General features: G+C 43.2%; 1 protein-coding gene across 15 annotated transcripts in view; it reads right to left on the reverse strand.

Moving 5' to 3' along the window:
* Positions 1–18,694, reverse strand: part of ABI1 (abl interactor 1) — an 81,689-nt gene extending 62,995 nt beyond the window's left edge. For 7 of the 15 annotated variants that reach the window (XM_074157795.1, XM_074157809.1, XM_074157802.1 and 4 more), the window contains exon 1: positions 18,346–18,592. In XM_074157795.1, the coding sequence (XP_074013896.1) occupies positions 18,346–18,462 (117 nt within the window). In that variant the 5' untranslated portion in view covers positions 18,463–18,592. Of the gene's footprint in view, positions 1–18,345 lie in introns of all 15 variants that reach the window. The other 8 variants (XM_074157797.1, XM_074157804.1, XM_074157808.1 and 5 more) reach the window with 5 other exon arrangements.
* Positions 18,695–22,002: the final 3,308 nt, after the last annotated feature.

Here is a 22,002-nt window from a genome sequence, read left to right on the forward strand (position 1 = left end):
GGACACTGGTTCCCCCTTATCCACAGTTCATGAAACATGCTGCACCATGGTAGACTTTTTGGCTGCTACTGATAGTTATTACATTAGAGTATCAGTTTTAAGTGAGCGAAGAAAGTCAAACTGGCAAGTCACAGCAGCAAATGCCACAAGTTTCGGAAGAACATCCAGAATCCAACTACCTACCTGGAAATCATCCAATAAGATCTAAACGGACTGTGATTATCACTAGCAGGTGCTCAGCAAGGACCATTTGGGGTTTCTCTCATCACAGATATAGCCTTAAGGGATATATATCATTCCAGAGTGGCAGGGGAAACTAAGGCTTCAAAATTTACAAACAGGGGCTGCTTACACTATGTATGCCATCCAGGTAAGGACAGAGCACGAATCAGATGCATCCATCATCTCCTGGAACAGGCTTACTGTGCTCATGCCATACAGCAATCTCATTGAAGAAATTCTTCTCTGCAATGCATTAGGCTGGCATTTACTTCTGGGGATGATGCACCGAGTATTTCCCAATACCCACAAAGCTATACTATGCCTGGTATTTACCTGCCTACAAGTTACAGACTGTTCCTCACTGATCAGCACCTCAATTTCTCCACTGGAAAGTGAAGCCATCAGGAAGAGACTGTTCAGAAGTTTAAGCTCAGCCTTTGCCCACATACTAGCACAAGGGAGATCCTCCCATAGCATCACAGGTAAGACTTCAGAGGCTCACCAGTACGCTTCATCTACTGTCTTTCTTCAACATAATCAGTCCCAGATCAGCCACCATCAGTATTCTTGTCACTGGAACCACCTCCTTTGCCTTGCATATCAATACTATCATCAGTAAAAACAACTGTTGGAAATTTAAAAATAAAGCATTTACACGGGGACAAGGAACAGGAAGGGACTTAGTACAAGCACAGCCTGATAAAATGAAAGGGCAAACCTAGCCTCCACATGAAGAGCAAGTAAAGCCAAAATCCCACACATTCCAGGGTACAAGCAAATCTCAACTAAAACTGTGTGATGGACACAAAAATCAATACTACAATGTGTATAGTAGAAAAATGTTCAAGTGTTTTACTGAAGTGATTTGCCATAACTTGTCATTTTGTTGTACTTTTCTACCATTCCTGAATTTGCGTGGGAGGTTGAAAGCTCAAGATTTTAATTACCCAATAGCTTGCAAGCTATTAAGAGCAACATATTGCAGTCACTGAACATGTCCACCTCCTGTCCAAGGCCGCCTCTCCAGGGGACTGGCAGTCTCTTCACTAACAGTGAAAATAAATAGAACAGACTATCCAATGCACCCCTCTACACAGTAAGAAGTGGTGTCAAATAGAAGCATCAAAGCTCTCATCCACTTAAGTAACTGGTTGTTCCAGGAGCATGAAAGAATTTATAGATGGAGAGGCACAGAAGGATGCCTTCAGAACAGTTCTAAAGCCCAAGCTCAAGATCACTCTCACTACAGTAACCCCAAAATTAAAACCAGGATGATGAAATTCTTTCAAGTCCATTCAGTAAACAGTAATTCTTCCCATCTACTGAGGCAGAAATCCTCAATAAACACAGCCAGGGTAGCATCTACAATTCAACTCAAGTGAACTTCCTTCCAGCATCCACAACAAGAAAGCCCATTGGTATGAAATAATGCCACGTCTGTTGAGTTTCTCCAAGATAAGATGCAGTAACTCAGCTATACCAAACGCAGAGGAACTGGTAGAACTTGAAATCTCTTCTCCCCAGGTAAAGACCTTGCACAATAAAAACAGCATTCATTCAAGGCACCAGACGATAAGGTCATCACCACCACAGCAACAACCACACCACAGCCCACAAGCAAGATTTCAGTCTTTTTCTTTTTAGAAACATTACCTAGTCAAAAATCATTGACTAGTCAGCTATTCCATCTCAAGGATCAACACACACACACCAAATCATTGTAGTTTAACAAACACATAGAACAGTGTAACAAGCACTGCCTGTAATTCAAAAGCTCTGCTTCAGACAGGCCCTTCCCCCAAATCCTGTACATGCTAGACAATCAGCTAGAAGCAAATCCTTCATTTCCATCAATAATATTCCCCTGACCAGTCCTGAATAGCCTTGATAGCAAATTAGCATTTCTATGGGCCGAGACCAATTTAGCCAATCTGCCTGTGTCCTTGCAGGTTTTCTTTTACTTGCAAGTTGCTTTTCATCCTGTTGATTAACTATAAAAAGAAGAGTTTCAGTTTTTCCAATCATTATCTCTTTTGGAGAAGGTAGAGGGAGAAAAGTTTCTTCATTAAAGGGAGAAGTTCATTCCAAAGGAGAGTTTAAGGGACATGCTTATATTACATATATGCACATACAAATACCCCATGGTAGTAAAAGTGCATGAGTCTTGATAACAAAAAATGCAAGACGAATATGTATATTATTGTTTCTAAAAACAAATAAAAACCTTTAACTCTCTCAGATACACTGATACAGGTTATCATCAGATCCCAGCCCATTCTGACGTGTGTACACAGCAGAGAACCACATCTTTGAGATTAAGCTTCCAGGAACTACCTTACCCTCATACGTGTTTACTTAAACTAAGATGAGTCCACATGATGTAGAATTTACAAGACTCAGAGACCTGTTAAGGTCTGTCAAAAAGAATGCTGAAGTAGTCTACGATACCTTTTTTTTTTTTAAACAGTAAATAACTAAAGAAAAAAACCCATACCTTAGGAACTCCATTTTAATCCAGGCTGCAAACGTTATAACAAGAAATGAATCTATCCAATAGGAGAGCGATTTACAAAGCGATGCTGACTCTGACAGATGGAGCCTGGGAAGATATATGCCAGCTGCTCCGTTAGCAGCATTTTCTTCCCAATGCAGCAAACAGTGTTCATGTTGGCTCTAGACTAAACCACTCCCCTTATTAAAAAACAAAATATATATATATAAATATTGTTGAAAGCACAATTTTCAATTCTCCTGCCAAATCCAATAGAGGAGATGTCATCGTAAGCATATATGTTGGCACAATACATTGTTAGTGTCAGTTGTTACAGTCTGTGTATACAACCAAAATAACATGCAACAGTGAACTAAAATGACAGAAGCAGACATGCCCATGTGTCATTTTCACACAAACCTTGTACACTGAATTAGTCAGACTTCAAGACTGCATATGCAGCAAGCTGAAGAATTTTGATCTGAGTCTTATTTTCTGTGTTTAGCTCCAGGACAGAATCCACATCTTCCATTCTGGTAAAGCACTGCACAGTCTAGGCATGTACAGTTGCTTCAAAATCACGCTTTTAACTTCCTTGCAGCACCTATGATTCAAACGTAACTGCCTTATGACATCAAACACAAATTTCTTCAGAGCTGAAACAAAGCAAGCTCTGACATCAGAGACACCAGCCAGAGCTCCAAATACTAATGTCACCCTCAGACTGTCAGCCAGGGAAAGAAACCCTTGGAACTTCCAGAGCAATCCTTCTTCTTCAACTCTAAGAAAGCTATACCCAAGGCTTTGGAGCGTATGATTATTTCAGCACGCTAGACAGCAGATAACAGGGAATTAGAGAACTTATGTTCCATTTGTATCATTATACACTCTCTCAAATATTGATCTTTTGTTTTCCGTTTGTAATGGGGCTTGAAATTAAAATGGCTGTTTACTTTAAGTGTCAGCAACCACCCACAAATTTTAGCTCATCTAGCAAGAACCTGCTCACTGATCATAGAATGGTTAGAGCTGGAAGGGACCTTAAAGATCATCTAATTCCAAACCCCTGCCATGGGCAGGGACACCTTCCTCTAGACCAGGTTTCTCAAAGCCCCATCCAGCCTGGCCTTGAACACCTCCAGGGATGCGGCATCCACAACTTCTCTGGGCAAACCTGTTCCAGTGCCTCACCACCCTCACAGTAAAGAACTTCTTCCTTATACCTAGACCAAATCTCCCTTCTTTCTGTTTAAAACCATTACCCCTTGTCCTATTACCACATCCCTGATAAAGAGTCATGCTAAAATTCGATGAGCTTTTATAAGTGAGCTTCTGAGATCTTTCTTTCCAGATCCTCACTCTCTAATCCTCCCTGCCCTCTAGGCAAGCCTGGAATCATATCAGACAGCATTAAGCAAGCAAGGTTAATAAGATACGTCAACAGTGCTCTGAACCCATATAACAGGGCAACCTCAACTGCTGTTTGCAAGGCAGCTACATACTGAATGTCAGCATCTGCAAAAGGGTTGGTCCAAAAGTAAGTAGACTCAAAGCTACGCTCTGCACCACAACAGGTTTCTCCACACAGAGATGTCAGAGATGTCACAGGACAACAAAGGAGGGAGGGAAGTGGGGAAGGAGAGCATGGAATGTCATTAGCAGGCCTGTCCAGCTTCAAGAAGAATCTCAAGGCACTAGAATGTAGAGCCAAGAGTTACACAGGCCTTCTGACATTCAGCAAAAGTCTGGACTGCAAGCGTTCCTAATTCAGGAAGAGTTCTCATGTTTAAGAAAGTCACTTTCGATACACAGCCACTGCCCAGATTTTACAGTTCAGGAAGTTCCCAAACATTACAGTATTTTTAAAACAAAGAACAAAACAATGGCCATTACAGGGTCAAATTCTCTTCTCATACTTCATAGCACTACACTGCTGACTATTTAGCAACTTGAAGATCAATATACTCACTCCAGCAGGAAACCATCCAAGGGTTTGGACATATCTCACAACACTAGTGCACCATGCTTAAACCAGAAACCAGTGGATCCCCCATTTGTAGTTGCTTGCTTCCCAGCACAAGGCATAGTGTGCACGTAGCACACAGGCTATATACAGTGATCTCACAGTAATAAAGTAATGGACTGCAATACAAGGACTGATTGTTTTCACAAGACTTGCATGTAAGTGGAGAAAAATCAACCTAGTTTCTGTTTCTATCTGATCCCATAAACAGCTGCTAATATTGCTTAGACTTTTATGTACTCCTGGACCTGACTGTACAATTTGTATCTGACAGTGGCTGTAAGCACACTACATTCAGTTTCTTTCTGAAGAATTACTTTCTATTCTGTTAAAATTTGAGCCTATGGTTAGCAACAGCATTCTAAAACCTTACATGCATAAGCTTACCGGAATACGGGGTTATTTCAACTGCAGCAAGTAGGAACTTAGCTCCTCAAAAAAGCCAGACACACACAACGGAACAAAACAGGTAGCTCAGGAGAATGGAGAAGAGAAGGAGAGGGAAACAGGAATGGCAGGTCAATGATATACCATTGTTTCTTTTCCCCAAAAAAAACCAAACAGGACAGTAGGTAACAAAAAGTAAATAAATACAGTAATCTCCATACCCAGCAACAGACAAAATTTAACTTAGAGAAACCAACAGAAGACAGAAAGCAAGCTCTTCAATAGGAAATAGTGTCAAATTCTAGAGGTTGTTTTGTTTTCTTTAAACAAAGTCCTTGGAGAGACAATTGCTGTGGTGTTAGCACAGCAGTAGTTCAAGTGAGTAACTTTTCCTAGAAATCCAGCTGCAATGCCTCTGGCAGACACAATTACAGCAAAGTTTTCTAATCCATCTTGAAGTTCCACTGGTGTTTTGATGCTGCTCATTCACATGATTTTATGGATTACTTCCCCTTCACGTGCAATGTAGGAGGGCAGCTTTAGGCAGGCGCAGGAGGTGCACAGAGTCATTCAGATGATAGCAGTGCTTGCACTTCCATGCAACCAGATGCATGAGAAGAGTCACATCCACATCACTCCCTGTCTGTCTGTCCGTCCCCCCCCGCCTCGGTAGTAACACAATCCCTGAACTATTCTATTTCAGCATTTGTAGTAGGGCCACCAGGACACCTTGCTACTATCTCGTCTGTAATCAACTTGACAGATGAGTGGCCTTATTACAACCACAGAGGAACTGTGTTCAGAGAAGCAGTCCTTTCACAACAGGAACATGTCAGCCACAGTTGTGTCTCCACCCATACCTACACTGCTGTCTATCTGCACATCTCTGTGCCCCAGAGGAAGCTGAGCGCCTGCCCCCACCTAGCTAAAACACACGGGAGGCCAAGGGAGGATACGCGCAACCGTAGAGCAGCATGTGGGACAGCATACCTGGCATATCCAACTGTTTCAAAGCTTGGGATGGCTTCTTTATGCTGCAAGAGAGGCAGAAGTAGTAATCCAAGCAAATTATATACCAATTAAGTCTGCAGGCAAGGCTTAGCTGCCAGAGATAAGATTCCTACTATGATGTGAGCAGATGCAAGCAAGCCCAGGACTGGAACAATTACATTTCATAAGCTCCATTCAAAACTCTTTAATTTAAAACAGCAAGAAGTGGCTCTGTCAGTAGCAAAAGAAGTTATACCCTAAAAACATGCTCTCAATTTTACCAAAAAATATACAGTATTTACATGTAAATAAAATCCTGCATGAATAGGGTGATGGAAAAAGACAGACTTTTTATACAAAAGCAGGCTAAATAATGAAGATATGTCCAAAGCAAAACTGGAGACTGGTCTTTTTATCATCTCCCCTCCTAACCAGTTCTTACAAGAACTGCTTGTCAGCTTCCCACTTGTCTTTTAAAAAAAGAAATTGGAAAGAAAAAACCCAAACTTCTCTTTTCAACAACTACAGAAATTCATTTTCCTAGTCACAAAAATAGAAGTTTCTTATGATCATGAATGGCCACATTTTTGTACCATCTATACTTAATGATGATGCATTTTTCTTAACTTTTACAGTGGTTAGTTTGCGTTTAGTTGTTTTCAGGGGAGGCAAGAAGCTTAAATGAGTATGTTTTGCTTATTATTTATGTTCTCTCTCTGCATAACTCCTTCACAACTGCTCCATTAAACACCTCTTCCCTTCCAAAGCCAATTTTAAAATGCCTCCTGCTTTATGAGTCTGACAAGCATGACTCACAGTATTCCCCACATTCATTCCCCCAGGCCTCGTGGGATGTTATACAGCCAGTAAGTACCTGTTTCAGTTCATACTCCCCCATTCCCAGTGCTGCTGCAGTAACCCCTTACAGCAATCTGAGAAAAAAATGTAAAGCTACCTCTCTAGCTGTAGGTAGGAAGCAAACAGTAACAGCATTTGCTTTTAATGTTGTCCTTCTAACACGTCACAGTTAGCGAGAGTGAGTAGCTGAAGAGAGGCACACAGTGGAGGAGGGTTACACACTCTCCCCATTCCTCCTGTGCTTTTATTCCTGCAACGAACTTACAAGCTGTTCAAAATTCTCAACTTGCTTTTCAATCATCCTTCAAATCATTCCCATTTTCTGTCAGCAAGGCAGAAAGTTATTCAACATAGATTGTTTTTATCAACTCTTAAGCTCTTTCCATGCCCAAGAAACACGCTCACATCCCCCACACATCCCACATTCAGGACCAAAACCAGCAACTTTTCTCCCCTCAGCAGGGGAGCAGCAGCCTACAGGTACCAATATCCCTGCATGCTTGGCCCCTATCCCCAGTAAATGAGCCTCTCGCATAATTACAACAAATACCTCCCTCAGTCTCTGAACAGTCAATATTCACTGTGGAGTAATGACAGGAGCCGATTTTACAGTTCCTGCTCATGGATAGCAGGTTTCCAAAGAGGGAACGTGTGCTAGAAAGCTTTTCATTGACTGTTGTCCTTCTCTGTTGTTTTAAAGGACAGCCTGCTAAAGAGGGATGAAACACACATCTAGAAATGACACAGACACTACTCAACTGATAAAACACTTCTTACAAAGTAAGCAGCATTGTATGAGCCCAAGCTTCAAGTACATCTATGGCAACAACAATTTTCTCTAACATTAGAAGCTAAAGACATCTTAGAAATTAGGCACAAAATCTGTTGCCGTTTAAGACAATGTGTGTACTTGCAATGCTCCCAGACAATTCTCAGGACCACTGCGGCAGCCAGACCATTTCAGTGCTCAAGAACATACGGTATGCTGCAGCAGGAAACACACCCGCAGTATTTGAAGAGAGTCCTTGTAGAGCCAAGCACTTCCAAATCAGATGCACATTTTACCTAATGCAGCTATAGCCAGGAGTTTGCATCACAGAAACAATCGCTCCTCCCAGAGATTTAGAAATCCTGCAAGTCAGCCAGCAAATCAAAAGCCGAACAATCCCCAGCCAGGTCTCCAAGGATCTTGCCAACATAAGTGCATTGATCTATCATATCTCTATTTGTTAGTTTGATACTCTCTGGACCTTGATTGAAGCATCATCCAAGCCACCTGCCACAAGGCCTCACAGTGGAAACCCTGGAGGCTATAATCATATTTTATAAAAACCCTTCAGAATCAAGTCCAGCTCTGCTTTGTGGATACACACCTACTAACTTTTGTTAAGAGACACCACCTCCCTGACACATCCACCTTTCCCCTCACTGTTAAGAGATCCAAAGCCCTCCAAGCAGAGATGCTTTATTAAGTCCTTTCTACTCTTTGGTCTCAGAGCAACAAAAGGACCAGCTTCCTAAACAAGACATTTCTTATAAAGGAACAGCCTGGCCATGTATATCTGAGAGGCCTCCTAAGAATTTTACTAGTAGACAGAATCATGTCAGTCCAATTGCATACCACATCTCCCCAGTAGCCTTTTGTTCCCTCTATATCCTGCTCATCACAGCTTCCCCAGGTGGTTACAGACCACTTCACAGGCAAGGCCTTAGCCTCAACTCCGTGCCAATAAAGACACTTTAAAAAAAAATAGAAATGTATATAAATGCCTTCAGTAGCTGTAGGTTTCAAATTATTCAAGCCCATGATAGAAGAAGCTGTTTGTCTGAAAGGTATCACGAAAAACAGCTGCATCATTTAAGCTGCAAAGCAGTAAAATATGCAGTTAAATAATAGAAAGAGATTAATTAAAAGAAACAGGCAAGGGAGAAGAGGTTTTCAGATGAGATCTGAAATGAGACTGAAAGTCAATGAAGTAGAGAGCAAGCATGTGAGTCCATTTCAGAGGCAGATGCTGCGGTAAGAGCACTCTTGCATCAATGGCAGCAAAAGAGAAATTCCACAGTATTTCTCAGCAGGGGAAGAGTAAGTGAGACAACAGGGCTAAGAAATGGCCTGCAGCAAGCAGACAGAAGACTTAACAATGAGAGAGAAATCAGCAAATTTATGTTAAGATCACAGCCAAGAGAAGGACCTGGGAAGAGACAGTCACTAGTAGTCACTAGTAACATTTAGTGACTATTACGTGACTAATATTATTAGGTCTATGAATGTGAAAAGACAAGCCACAGCATGGCGTTCTGCAGCTTAGGTATTACTGCAGTAGTCAAATACAACTGCCTGGACACCTTGTTCTCTTGTCTATTTGGTGTGCACAGACATTTTCTTATCTTAGGCTCCAGAAAACATAGAATTATGCATGGGGCCACAGTTCAAGTATTAATTTGCAGCACAATTGCTACAATAAAGTCAAATAAGATGCTCAACTGACAATAATTGCTGCAGGACAAATACTGGTTGGCGGATTTGCTGACCCCAAAGTACAACAAGAAGATCAGAGGATGAAAGTGAAGATACGCATCTGGTGAAAGATTAGCTGGGAAAAAAAACGTACCAACAAAAACCCCCACACTTGCCTGATAAAGCGAATTATCTAGTGAAACACTGGTGTAAAAGTAGGCAGAAGAGTCTACACTTCAATTTTATTTTTTTTTTTCCAAGGATATCAAAGAATTGTTATGCTTCAAGTAGTAAACAAGCAAATTTTTTTCTTGGAACTATTTATAACCTTAAGACCACCCAGTAAGAACATTACGTTCAACTCTAAGGATGTCAAACCAGCATTTGTTTTAGTAAGCCTCCTCTGCCCGAGTTCTGAGAAGCCTCCCTGCTTTCTTAACAAAAGTAGGAACTGTACCATGTTTTACTCCTATTTGTCTTTGAGGCTACAATAAAGTTAAGAAAGTGACGTGGTGTCTTTTCCCCATGAGTTCTTTAACTGCTAATCAGTACAGTGTCAGAGCCTGCTCACCCATGGAGCCGCACGCCTGCTCTTTAGCCTCTGCCAGAGAAAGAGTACACAGAGTTGATTATTTTGGGCTCTTTGGAGAGGGAGGAAGGAAGAGGGAGGGAAGACACTATCAGAAATATATTTATCTTAACATAAGAAACACAAGAAAGCTGTATCTCATTGCAGGAGAGACAACCTTTACTGTTCTTTTAGATATTCCACCATGGCAGAAGATACAGTACAGCACACATCATCTGCAGCTGTTATAAAGAGACTTCATCATAGGAAAGGCCCAAACCATGAAAAATTTTGAATTTCAGGGCCTTTTTCAGTTTTCCAAACCCAGCACTTACTAACTAAACAAATCTGATCCAGAATCTTAGACAAGAATATTATTAAAAATAAACTCGCCTTGTAAGCAGTCTTTTTTAGATTAAAACTATTTTGTTAGCTTAGGCAGCAGGTTGGTTACCAATTTCATCTCAATACAGATGAATACAGACTGTTGAATTTTACAAGTTGTATCTGAAAACACTGCACTCATGTTTTGCTCCAAGCTGGAATTCTCCTGCAGGGTGTCATGTCCCTCCCCCCACCCCTTTTCCTAAAATATCAGCATTATAGTAACAAATCTATGCTCTGCAAAGCGTACATGGCTCCTGTTAACAGCAATAAGAGCTTGCATAAGTAATGAGCAACATTATTTGCATAGTTTCAAGCAAAGGTGGCATCTACATTCCTTAATTAACCCAAGGAAAAAGAGGTATTCCTTCCAATACCAAGAGGAGGAGTTTCAAATTCCGCTTTCATTTGCCATCCAATAAACAGATTCCTCAAAGAGCCCACCTGTTAGAAGTGCTGTATCTTTTATTTCACTACCTGGCCCTAAGCCGACAAAACACTTGACTGAGCCCCTCCAGCGCAGTCAGAAGGGCACGTTGACAGGCTGGAGATGAAGGAAGAAAGGCTCCTCCAGATATCATCTTGCTCACAGAGCTCTGCTCAGGAGCACATTGTGATCTATTATCCACAGCAGCCTGGTCTTGGCTTCCAAGGGCTCTGTGCAAGTTTTGAGCTGCAAAGGGTTATTTCTACAACCCACAGGAGACATCAAGTCTCTGTCTGCAGTAGCTGCCTCACAAGCAAAGTCAGGAAAAGGGAGGAACCACAGAGGGGCACCATATCTACTCTTACGAATTCAGCAGTTACTTCCCTTTACTTAGGGGTGGAGGGAAGGGAGGATCCCTATGACCAAGCCCACCCACCTCTGTCACCAGTGCTCACATTTGGAAAGGAGGGCAGAGCATGAGGAGTGGTGGTGCAAGCATCAGTATTTGTGTTACCCAGAGCGGTGTTCCTCTAAAGAGAGCAAGAACACTCAGGTAATTATGAACAAGCCTGGACACTGAGTAACTGAGGGCCCACAAGTAATTTTCTACTGAGTAACAATAAGTAAAAACCACATCATGCTCTTTTCGACTCCAAGTTACAAATTAAGAACCGGACAGATGCACAGAGAGAGCAAGATACCCTCTTATCCCTCAAGGAGGTCTTCCTACACCAGAACTGACACTTTGTCCACATAGCTGCCACCCTGTTGTTCTGTAGATAAGTGATTTCAGTCACCAGAACTGTCAAACACAGATTGCTTTCACTAACGAGAAAGAGAGCAGTATCTTCTAGTGCCTCTGCCAGGACAGAGAGACCCACCACCACGCAGACAGACAGTACTGTGAGCATTACGCAACCCTAGAAGTCTGCAAAGCCAAAAATTAGAATCTCAAGGTTCTTATGAGAGGACATATGTAAAACTCTTAAAAAGTAATTGCTGCCAATGAGTTCAATGATTGTTTCAGGCACATCTTTTCCCAAGGGATTCATTGCACTGTCTCTGCAGTCATCATCTCAGTGTTTCTGCAAATAGGCACTTTTTGCTGTGTTGTAGTATAACAGAGGCAATTCGGAAAGGCCGGGGAAGGGGTGGGGGGAGAGGGGGGGAAGAACTCTTGTGCACAGCACTGGAAGTCCAAACAATCAGGTTCTGTTCCCAAATCTAACAGCACATCCCTATATGACCTTCCACAAGTCAGTTACAAATTCCATGCCTCCATTTACGTTTCTGTAAAATAAAGACAGTTCAAAATACTAAAAAGATATTGGGAAGTTGCATCAGGTTTTTTGTTTCAGAGTTTGAGGTTTTTAGTTGTTAAACTTAGATCAGCAGCACAGATACTAACAGGAACTTTGCCCTCAGAGGTACAATGCTTCCTACTTGTACACAACCTGCTCCTGTACTCTTACCTTTATCACAGCGTGATCCACTCTATAAGCCCTCCTCAAGGCCCATCTATTTTCTCTTTACCTTAAAAGCTATTTACTGCAACAAGCTCCCATAGATCCAGAGGGAGGTAAGCATTAGATAGTTGCCCCTCTTCCTCACATCTTTTTTCTTCCTTCCAACAATTCCACAGGTCTGGGCACAGGGAGAGCAGGGATCACGCTTAACATACAATGACAACAGACAACCTGCAAGCTTCCTCCTCCTCACATATGTGCAAACAGAAGGGAGCCGACCGTGCTGCCTTTGTGGAAGCAGCAGCACGCACCTGTAAAAGCTTATCCCAAGCCACTTTACTCCACCTGATTAAGGTAGCAGAGTGCTGACATGAATCACCTGCTGAAATAGTAATGAAAGAGCAGAAAAAGCAGCTGACATCTTGCTGGCTGCTTAAACCAAATGTACCAAAATTAATGGAAACGTTTCAAATTTTGAAAAGCTGATCTCGTATCATCTACCTCCTTTGGACAAAAAACAGACACATAACACGCCAGGATCCGTTTCCTGTATATGAAAGGTAATTGCTTGCTGATTCAGTGAAGTTGCAGTATTGTCTTACTGCTGCTTTCCAGCTAAACATACAGCTGTATTTCCCAAAACACAGACAAGGCACTGGCACAGAAGATCTACACAAGGCCCAGAAGAGCTACAAGCCTGTACCCAAATTATTGTTATTATTTAAAAGAAAAAAAAAAAAGATGCGCGCACAGAACAGCCAGTGCCTTTTATATTGATGGCAAATGTTTGCTTAAACTACCTTGAAAAAGAACAGTATTTAAAAGTATAAGCTAACACCTTTTCTTAAAGAATATGATTTAAACCTACAAAGAATAGCGGATGGTATATCCTTATTTTCTCATTGCTCTCAAGCTCTCTAATTTTGAATTATATTTTGGGGTTATAGAAAGTGAACTAGCTTGATTTGCTTTTTTTGTAAAGCATTCCAAATTTAGCAATGAAACAAGCAAAAAAAAATCACTGTATTTATTCTCGATACAAACTAATTCACCTATGAACATAAAAACATGCAAGTTCTCAGAGCATGTAAAAGATTTGTATTAGTGACAATTTAAGAAGTTTATCCTTTTAGAGCAGGTCATTTCCTGAATTAGACATTCTGAGTGAACTTCTTTGTACTGAACTAAGCTAAGCCACTTTCCACACACCAGGCAACAGAACTGAGCATCAGATCGGATACCAACATTTAAGGAAAAAGAAATGCCACAAAAAAGGGTATTTTCTTTCCAATACATACTATCGACTGCATAAGTAGTACAGAACATCCAACGTATCAAACGGAGAAGATTCCTACATGCATACTGGAAGATAACATAAGGATTTGTGAAACTTCTTGCATGCAACACTTCTGCTCAACCCTACACATTTATTTTTCTACCAACTGGAAAGAGGCTTTACATTTTTTGTAATAGCAGTCAAGCCGAAATCTGTCCCTGCTCTATTCTGTTTTACCCAAAAAAGCTTGTTAGCTCACCGTTCAGTTTCCACATACCAGTTGGAAGCTACAGAAGGAAATAACATGACAACAAAAAAACCCACGCATTTAGGCAATGCAGCACTTACTTCCTTAAAAGGTCTCTCACTTAATTTATTTTCTAAAGCTGCTAAATCTACCCACTAGAGACCATGAAGACCAGAATTTTCACAAGTTGTACATATTCCAAACTATTCATTTAAAGGTTTTCATAGTCATATTAAAATCATATTTGGGCTTAAAATAAAAAAAATACCATTTGTGAAGATCCATTTGTAAAGAAGCAAGAAGACTGGTGAAAACTATGTTATCTGCCTATGCAGAAACAAGACTATAAGGAACATCCAATCTAGGCAGTCGAGGAGAGTTGTAAGCAGTGTTTTATAGCACAGACAGGCCTCTCTGTGCTACACCAGTCAACTGAAGCTGTTCAGAAGGAAGGGAAGACATCAGTGCAGTAACACTACAGATGCTGGTTTCCTGTGTCATTCTAATGCTTCATAAGCTAGTTAACCTAAATAAGTTATTAAACACTGAAAAAAAAAATCATTTCAGCCAGGAAACTGACTGGAGAATCTCTCCGGACATTAGTATTTTCAGCTGAAGAATAATAATTAGAACTGTAAGTGCTTTAACTCCATATGTTATTTCTGTATTAGCACTGACAAAGTTCATTCTGCTTAGGATACTGATGAAACTCCTCACTAGTATCTTCAGCTTTATGCTACGATTTTCATATAACCTCTCACAGTTACACACACACCGGAAGAGGCTAGTCCCGGATTTTATTTGCAGGCAAAAGCATTTGGGGAAGGCATTAGGTACTGGAACTTACATTTATATGGCATCTATGAAAACGCTTCATTTATTTCCATTATAAGGCAGTTTCATCACTCCTCCCCTCACTTAATCTCACTGTACATTATTATAAAGGTATGCCAATTCTAAGCAAACGCCTCTATCATAAGAGAGCAGACTCATACCAGTATTCCAAAAACAGCCAGAAAAAACACTTTAAAAATACTGGGGAAAATGTAATTTCTCTGTATTTAAGAAAACTTAATTCAGGAGGCAAAAACATGCTTCCATTTAAAAAACTCAAGGTTCAAAACCTTCTCTTAAAACTGTTCAGAGTTTCAGTCTCTGATCTAAAAGAAAATAGGAATCTAATTTTCTACCTGCTTGTCACTGAAGCTTCCAACCAGAAGCATGGCAGATTTTAAATCTTATCACATATTAAATACAGTAATGTACTTATAATGCCTTTTTCCTTCTAGTCAAAGCCAAAATCCCCACCAATAACATCACAACTTCCTTCAATTACTACTTCTACATTTGATTTCCTTTCCCCTTTTGCCGTCTCCCTCTCCCATCCCCCCTAAGACTGCCACCATACTGTATTTTCCTTTTAGCACTGCAGATCTTCCTTAGAAACTTACTTGCTCTGCTTCTCCCAAATTCTTTTCCCTTCCTATCAGATAAACCTGCTAGATAACCAGAATACACATGGTCCAGAGGGAAAACTGTGCTACTGCCTGGCATTCCAATTTATTCACAATTTGCCTTAGCAAGAAACTGCTTCCCACTTTTCTAAGAACAGCAATTTTCAACCTGAGAGTTGCAAATGCTGTTGTCTTTCCTAAATGCTTCAGCAAAAGGATGCTTACTGCCAACAGAGGTACATTCATCAGTAGGGAGCCAAGTTCCACTCAGCAGCTCCCCTCATACACCCCCTCTTTTTTTTTTTTTTTTGGAATCCTAAAGGCATCCAAGACAAATTCTCTTCAAAAAAATCAGCACGACTGAAATTTTACCAGAATTATTCCCAGATTAAGTGAAAGAGACAAAACAGACTCATACGCTTTCAGATCCAAAAATACAGATATAGTTTGAACATAACAATTCTGGGGGTGGGAAATTACTTTCCTGCTTAAATAAGCAAAGAATGTAAAACATAAGACCGAGAACATCATGAGTTCTGAATAAGTAACTGAGTGCTACTACAGTTACTATAAATTGTTAGCATCAGCACTCAGAATAGTCAGACAAACTTGTTCCACCTCAATGCCACAATGCAGAGTGGGTGACAGCGTACAGGAAGTTCTCCTACTAAGGAGCACACAGACTTTCTCACAGAAAGAGAAAACTCTCCAAATTCAAAGCTATCCAAACTCAAGGAGGCCAGATTGAATCAGTTACGTGCAATGGGCTAAATTATGATGTGTAGCCACTTCTGAACTATTTTAACACTCAATTCATGGCCAGGTTCTCTGTTCCAGCCTGCCTTTTTTACAAAATGCTCAATTACATTAAATACAAACACTTTGTATTACATGTTGGTTAAGCCTCTTCCTCTCCTTTCCTCCCTTCCCATCCCACAATACACACACATTCCCGGATGTCATAACCCAGTGCCCCGTGTCACATTGCCTAATCCTGCAGTGGCCCCACCACAGGCACTGGAAGTATAATCTGTTCAGTAGTCCAACTGGAGAGCAGATGGCTTTACACAAAGTGCTGATTAAAAAACCCACCACCATCACACGTAAAAAAAAATATATGTGATTTTATCCATATATTTGCCATTTTTATTGAGTAAATGTACAATGCATGCACAATCCAAGCAAGGTATACAATTTTCAAAGCTACTGCACAAGTCCTTGTTAGGAATTTTAGAACTCCAGCTTCCTTTCAAAAGGGGTAAACACAGCTGTACACAGATAAAACAGACTGCACCAATCCCACATCCAGCTGACCTTGATACTTGAGGTGAAAATGAGCTACCAAATTAAAAAAAAAAAAAAAGAAAACCAACCCCAAATGACTGGATGGGAACTAGCTCAAATGTTAGGTTTTTTGATTTGTTTGTCTGAAGAAAAGACAAGTTTTAAGACTCTGAAGAAAGTGATGTAACTGAAGATTCTCTGTAGCTTTCTGACATAGGGAAAAAGTCAGGAGCAGGAGACAGGTCAAAACTTGTGCTGCAATTACCATGCTCATGTATTTGTCATATTTCCCATGAGTAAAACCAAATGAACCTCGCCTCTTAGAAGCATTTATATCAGCAGCTTTCTTTGGGTGGAGCAAACAACTCGGAAGAGTAAATAGACATTAACTCATACTACCTCACATACCACAAAAAAAAAAAAATCTGAAAAAATATGTCTCGTTAGAGCAGTTTTAATCCAAGTAGCTCATTCAAAAAAAAAAAATTAAAAAATTCACTTCATATTATTAAAGCTGTGTTTTCAAATTTGCTGCTCCATTACTAAAAACAGTAAGCCAGCTTACCAACAACGATGGATGCCAGAGAATTTAATAACCTGTATTAAATAGTCATCATATACAGTCTAGTAAAGTGAACTTGTTGAATCTAATGCAAGATTTCCAGTGTTTACTTGATTTACCTCTTCAATTTTTTTTGCTAAAAAAAAAAGCAACTGAATTTGAGCATCTCTGGATGGTTCTGTATGCACATCAGTATGACTAAATATACAGACTTAGAGAGAGTTGTGTGCTGCAAATCCTGAGAAAAATAACAGTAAATTGCGCTTGAAGTAGCTCCAGAAAGGAAGGCTCAAAGCAAGGCCAAGAAGCACTGGCAATCTAAGGGGAAAAAGAATCCACAGCGACTGGCGGAGACACGCTACAGCCCGCGGAGCCTCTTCAAGCCCGGGAGCCCCGGTCCGCAGATACCGGTGCCGGGTGTTTGAACCCCGGAGCCTGCGAGCGGCACAGATTGCCATTTTGAAACACCGGCTCCCGCACCGGTACGCGGGCAGCTTCCCGCCCCCGCAAACAGCTCGCTGCGGCGCTGCGGACCCCACGCCACCAACGCGGTTCCCCTCTCGGGCCTCGCCGCGGAGGACCCGGCGCACCGCGGATCGCCGCCCATGACCGAAGCCGTGATGTCAGCGGCGTGCGGGGCCCCTTCCGCCCCCCGAGCGCCCGCCGCGGATGGCGGCCCTGCGGCTCCGGCTGAGGGGCCGCCCGGTACCCGCGCTCCACGTGAGGCGCGGCGCTGCCCGCCTCAGCAACCGTCACCAACCGCCGCCCCGGGGCCCGCCGGCTGCCGCCCCGGAGAGAGCCGCGCCGCCGGGAAGCGAGGCGGGGGTTGGGGGGGAACCTGAGGTACCGGCTCTGAGGCGGCCACACGGAGCGGCTCACCGGCTCTCACGCCCCACACACCCCCCGCCTAGGGAGGTCTCCGGGATGTGACTCATAATAAATAAATACAGAGAGGGGAAAAAAAACTAAAAAAAAAAAGGGGGGGGAGGGGGGAAAAGACACACCCTCCCAGCCGGACTGACATAATAACCCCCTCCCTTCCCCTCCGGAGCAGGGGGGAGGGAAGCCCGGTCGTTCGGCTGGAAAAGTTGAAAGAAACGGCAAAGCCGGGGGAGCGGCTGCGGGGCGGAGAGCCGGGCGCCGCGCTGCCCCTCAAGGCGGCTCCGGCCCCGCCGCCCGCACTGGGGAGCCGAGCCCAGGCGAGCCTCCCCGCCCCGCCGCCGGCCCCGGTACGCTGCCCCTCACCTGGATGTAGTTGTTTTCGCAGTAGTCGGCGACTCGAGTGAGGTTCTGGTAGCTCTCGAGCAGAGCCCGCTTGCCAGAAGGGATTTCCTCCTCTAGCAACATCTGCAACTCTGCCATTTTCCACCCCTCCGCATCGCTTCCTCTTGCATTAAAGAGACAGCGGCAGCGCCGGGCTCGCAACCCGCCTGGTATTGTGGGATTCCTCCTCGCCTCGCTTTCGTGAACGCTCGCTTTCCCCACCCATCCTTCCCCCGCCGGGGGGGGGGGGGCAGAAAAAAATCCCAATCCCCACCCCCGCTTTGCAAAGCGAGCCGGGAGCTGTAGGCAGCGCCGCGCCCGCACCGCGCATGCGCCGAGTTGAGGTGAGGCGAGGCGGGGCGGGCGCCCGTCATGGCTGCCGGCCCTGGCCGCCGCGGGGAGATGGCGGGGCCCGGCGGCCACCGGCCCGCCTGGCCCCTGCCGTGGCCGAGGGCGGCAGCGGAGGTGGCGGATCAGACTTCTGGGCTTGTATCCTTCCCCCGTCCCCCTCAAGAAAAGCCCCTTGCCCCACTAGTGCTGGCTTGAGGCAGCGCCTGCCCTCGGGAGGGGCCATAAGGGTCTGGGTGGGAAGCGATGCCCTGGTTATCCGGCCTCCCGGCAGGCTAGGAATTTGTAAGGTGACAACAAAACTGGTAAAACGATAGGAGCGTCGCGATTGGGGTTAATTAGTCCCTTCCCTGGGGGCTATCCCAAGTGGGACGGAGAAATACTGAATCTGCGTAGATCTTTGTGAAAGCCTGCCCTGAAGTAGTAACTGACAAATAGCGTTTTTCTCAGCTGAGTTTCATAAGAAGAACTTAAATATTTGCCTGAGGGAAATACATTATTCCTGCTACTCTTTACCTCGGTTGTTAGTCATAGATTGGGGTCTCCTCTGGTTGTTGCAAAGGTGTGGAAGATAAGGGTTTGGTGATTATTTAGTACAATCTTCTTTGCTTGGGGTTTTGGGTTTTTGGTGGGTTTTTTTGTAAGCAGAACCCTGTTTCTGTGATCATACCAGAAGAAAAGGCATTAACAGCAGGTGGCTTCTATGCTGGGATGTCCAAGCCTGCCTTTGCAATGAGTAAGAGGGCCAGAAGAAGCTGTCTCCAAGGCCCGTTATTCACACTTTGGCTTGCTGTGCTGTGTGTTCGCAGTTACAAACGCAACCGGTATCAGCCCGTGCATTTTAGTAGTTGTCCCAGAGAAACCCACAGCCGTGAAAAGATAGCATGTTTTGGAAAAAAATATTCTCTCTCAAATTATAGCCAGCACAGACTGCCTCATCTCTGCATAATCGTATGGTATTTTGCGTGTCCTCTGGAGTCTGTTGGCAGCACTAAAAACCATTTTGGTCAGGATCCTTTGGTATACCTGCTGATGTCTCTAAATCAAGGTGGAGAGAGGAAAAATAGATCTCCCTTTCCATCTGAGGTCAGCAAAGTCCAGCACCTTGGTCTAGAACCTGAGGATGAATGGTAGGGAGCCTGGGAAGGTCCTTGCAGCTGGAGTTACAAAAAAACACCCCCTGGCTAGGAACAGCTAGACAAGTGCTGGGAGAGATATTTGAGTGCTGTCTGGGACAGCAGAGGAAGGAGCTGGTACATTCACAGCACGTTGTGGGATACAAATGCATCTACATTGCTATCTTCTGATGGTTAATTCATTTGGCAGCTTAGCAAAATTGTTTCCAAAGTGGCTTCAATAACTCTCTTTAGGACAGCATGTAATTTCCAATAAAACATTTTATTTTGGGTTCCAAGTACCCTTTTAATGTAAAATAATTAAATTTTATCTGCAACAGTTTTGAGATATAGATAAGCTTTTAATGGGTCCCAGGGCAAGTGTGATCAGAAAACATCTTGGGCACTGGCTTCTCCTTGTTTCCAGCTATCATAATACAAAGAGAAATCTGATTTCTCTAGTCAATCTGGCTGCAAATTGCTTAACACCCATTGGCTTGGAAGAGTCTGTAATTGCCTGAAGATACAGATTGACTTCATGGAAGCTGTTAACATCCTCAAATGTGGCACAACTGTTGTCGTTTTTTCTTAAAATGTTATTGCTGCCCCGGTGCAAAGAGACAGCAGATGTGTGGGGCCTTGCACATCGACTTTTTCAGCATGAGAAAAATCAGTGACGTTTGTTTTGCTAAATGTATTGTGCTTCACTTCGGCGGGCAACCAAGTCCTACAAAGCAGATGGCAGGACAGCAGCAGGGCAGAGCAGTGCTGGCTCCCAGGAAACGCACCCGCCTCAAGCAGTAGAGCAGAGGCTCCAGGAGGGCTTACAGCCCCTTTCCCTCCAATGCATCACGGCCCAAAAGGCCTTGCACAAACCAAAAACCTTACCCAATTCTACCTCAAATTGTGCTCGCAACTGAAGACTTTGGAAGACCGCGTCAAAGGGCGCCACCTTGTGACATCTGCGTTGTGACTTTTCTTCAGCCTCCCTGGCACAGCCCGGGGTTATCCCGATGCCTGGCGAGTAGACCTGGGGTAGATACGGAAACACCCAAACTGGTTCCATGCTGAGCTAAGTCGACTCCAGCAAGACTTTTTCACTTGGTGCCATACAACCAGGGCAGTACTGCTGTGAGGGCCACACAATGCAAGATCTACTGGGAGTTGTGGTGTGGACGTGCTCAACTGATTAGCTCAGCAGGCCTTATTGGCTCTGCCCCATGCTAGCCCTCCTGCTCTCAAAATTACTCTCTGCAGTGTCAGTTGAGTGTCTTTGCAGTGTGTTCCTCATGTCTGAGGTTCTTGGAGGGTTTGACTCAGATGCAATAGACCCAAGCTGGCTCCGTGAGTGTGCATGGTATGTACACTGAGTGATTCCAAAGTACCCAAAAGCACAGTGGACATTCGGGTAGCTATGCAAGTGCCAGCCAAATCTAGCAGAGCCAGCGCTGAGCCAGAGCAAATAAACCTTGGACCTTTGCTCAAGATACTAGTGTGCATCTGGACTGTATTCACTGGGTTTTTCTTTAGAAACTATTTTATTCTGTTTTGTTTTGTTTTTTTAATAATCACACTTTTCCATTGCTCCAGACAATAAACTACTGATTAGAAGGAAAAGTTAACTATCTTTCTCAAGATACTTCAAGTGCACAAGTGCGGAGAATGAAAATTTTCCTGTCTGGGGCAGCTGGACTGGTAAAGGAAAAAATGTAATGCTGCTCTTCAAGCTGCACCCAAATGATCACCTGAGTGAGTTCCCATCCAGAGTAAAATGTGCTTATATACCTCTCAGGGTCTCAACTGTCCAACTGAGATTTGCTCCTACTCAGTGGGGCATGATGATCCTCAGTGGAGCAACACTGTCCTTCTGGGACATAGCCCGTTTTTGACCAGGAGAGAAAAATGTAACTATATTCTAAACGCACCCCTTTACAACAGCGTCAAAGTAGCAGCATCAAAGTAACTTCTCCTGCAGTGTAATTTGTGTAGCTCTGTAACTGTCTATTCCCTTTTCTAGGCATAGATTGACACGTGTCTTTGTTTTTCCCTTGGGAAGAGTACTTGCTTCAGTAGTGTTGGTTGGAAAATAACTATTTTTTGTTGGACTATTTCTCAGCTGGATCAATTCCTGATTCAGTTGTTTAGCCGCACAAATGCTTTTGACAGTGCAAGGGAT

Source organism: Numenius arquata, chromosome 12 (genome assembly GCF_964106895.1).
Source record: "Numenius arquata chromosome 12, bNumArq3.hap1.1, whole genome shotgun sequence".
Lineage (NCBI taxonomy): Eukaryota > Metazoa > Chordata > Aves > Charadriiformes > Scolopacidae > Numenius > Numenius arquata.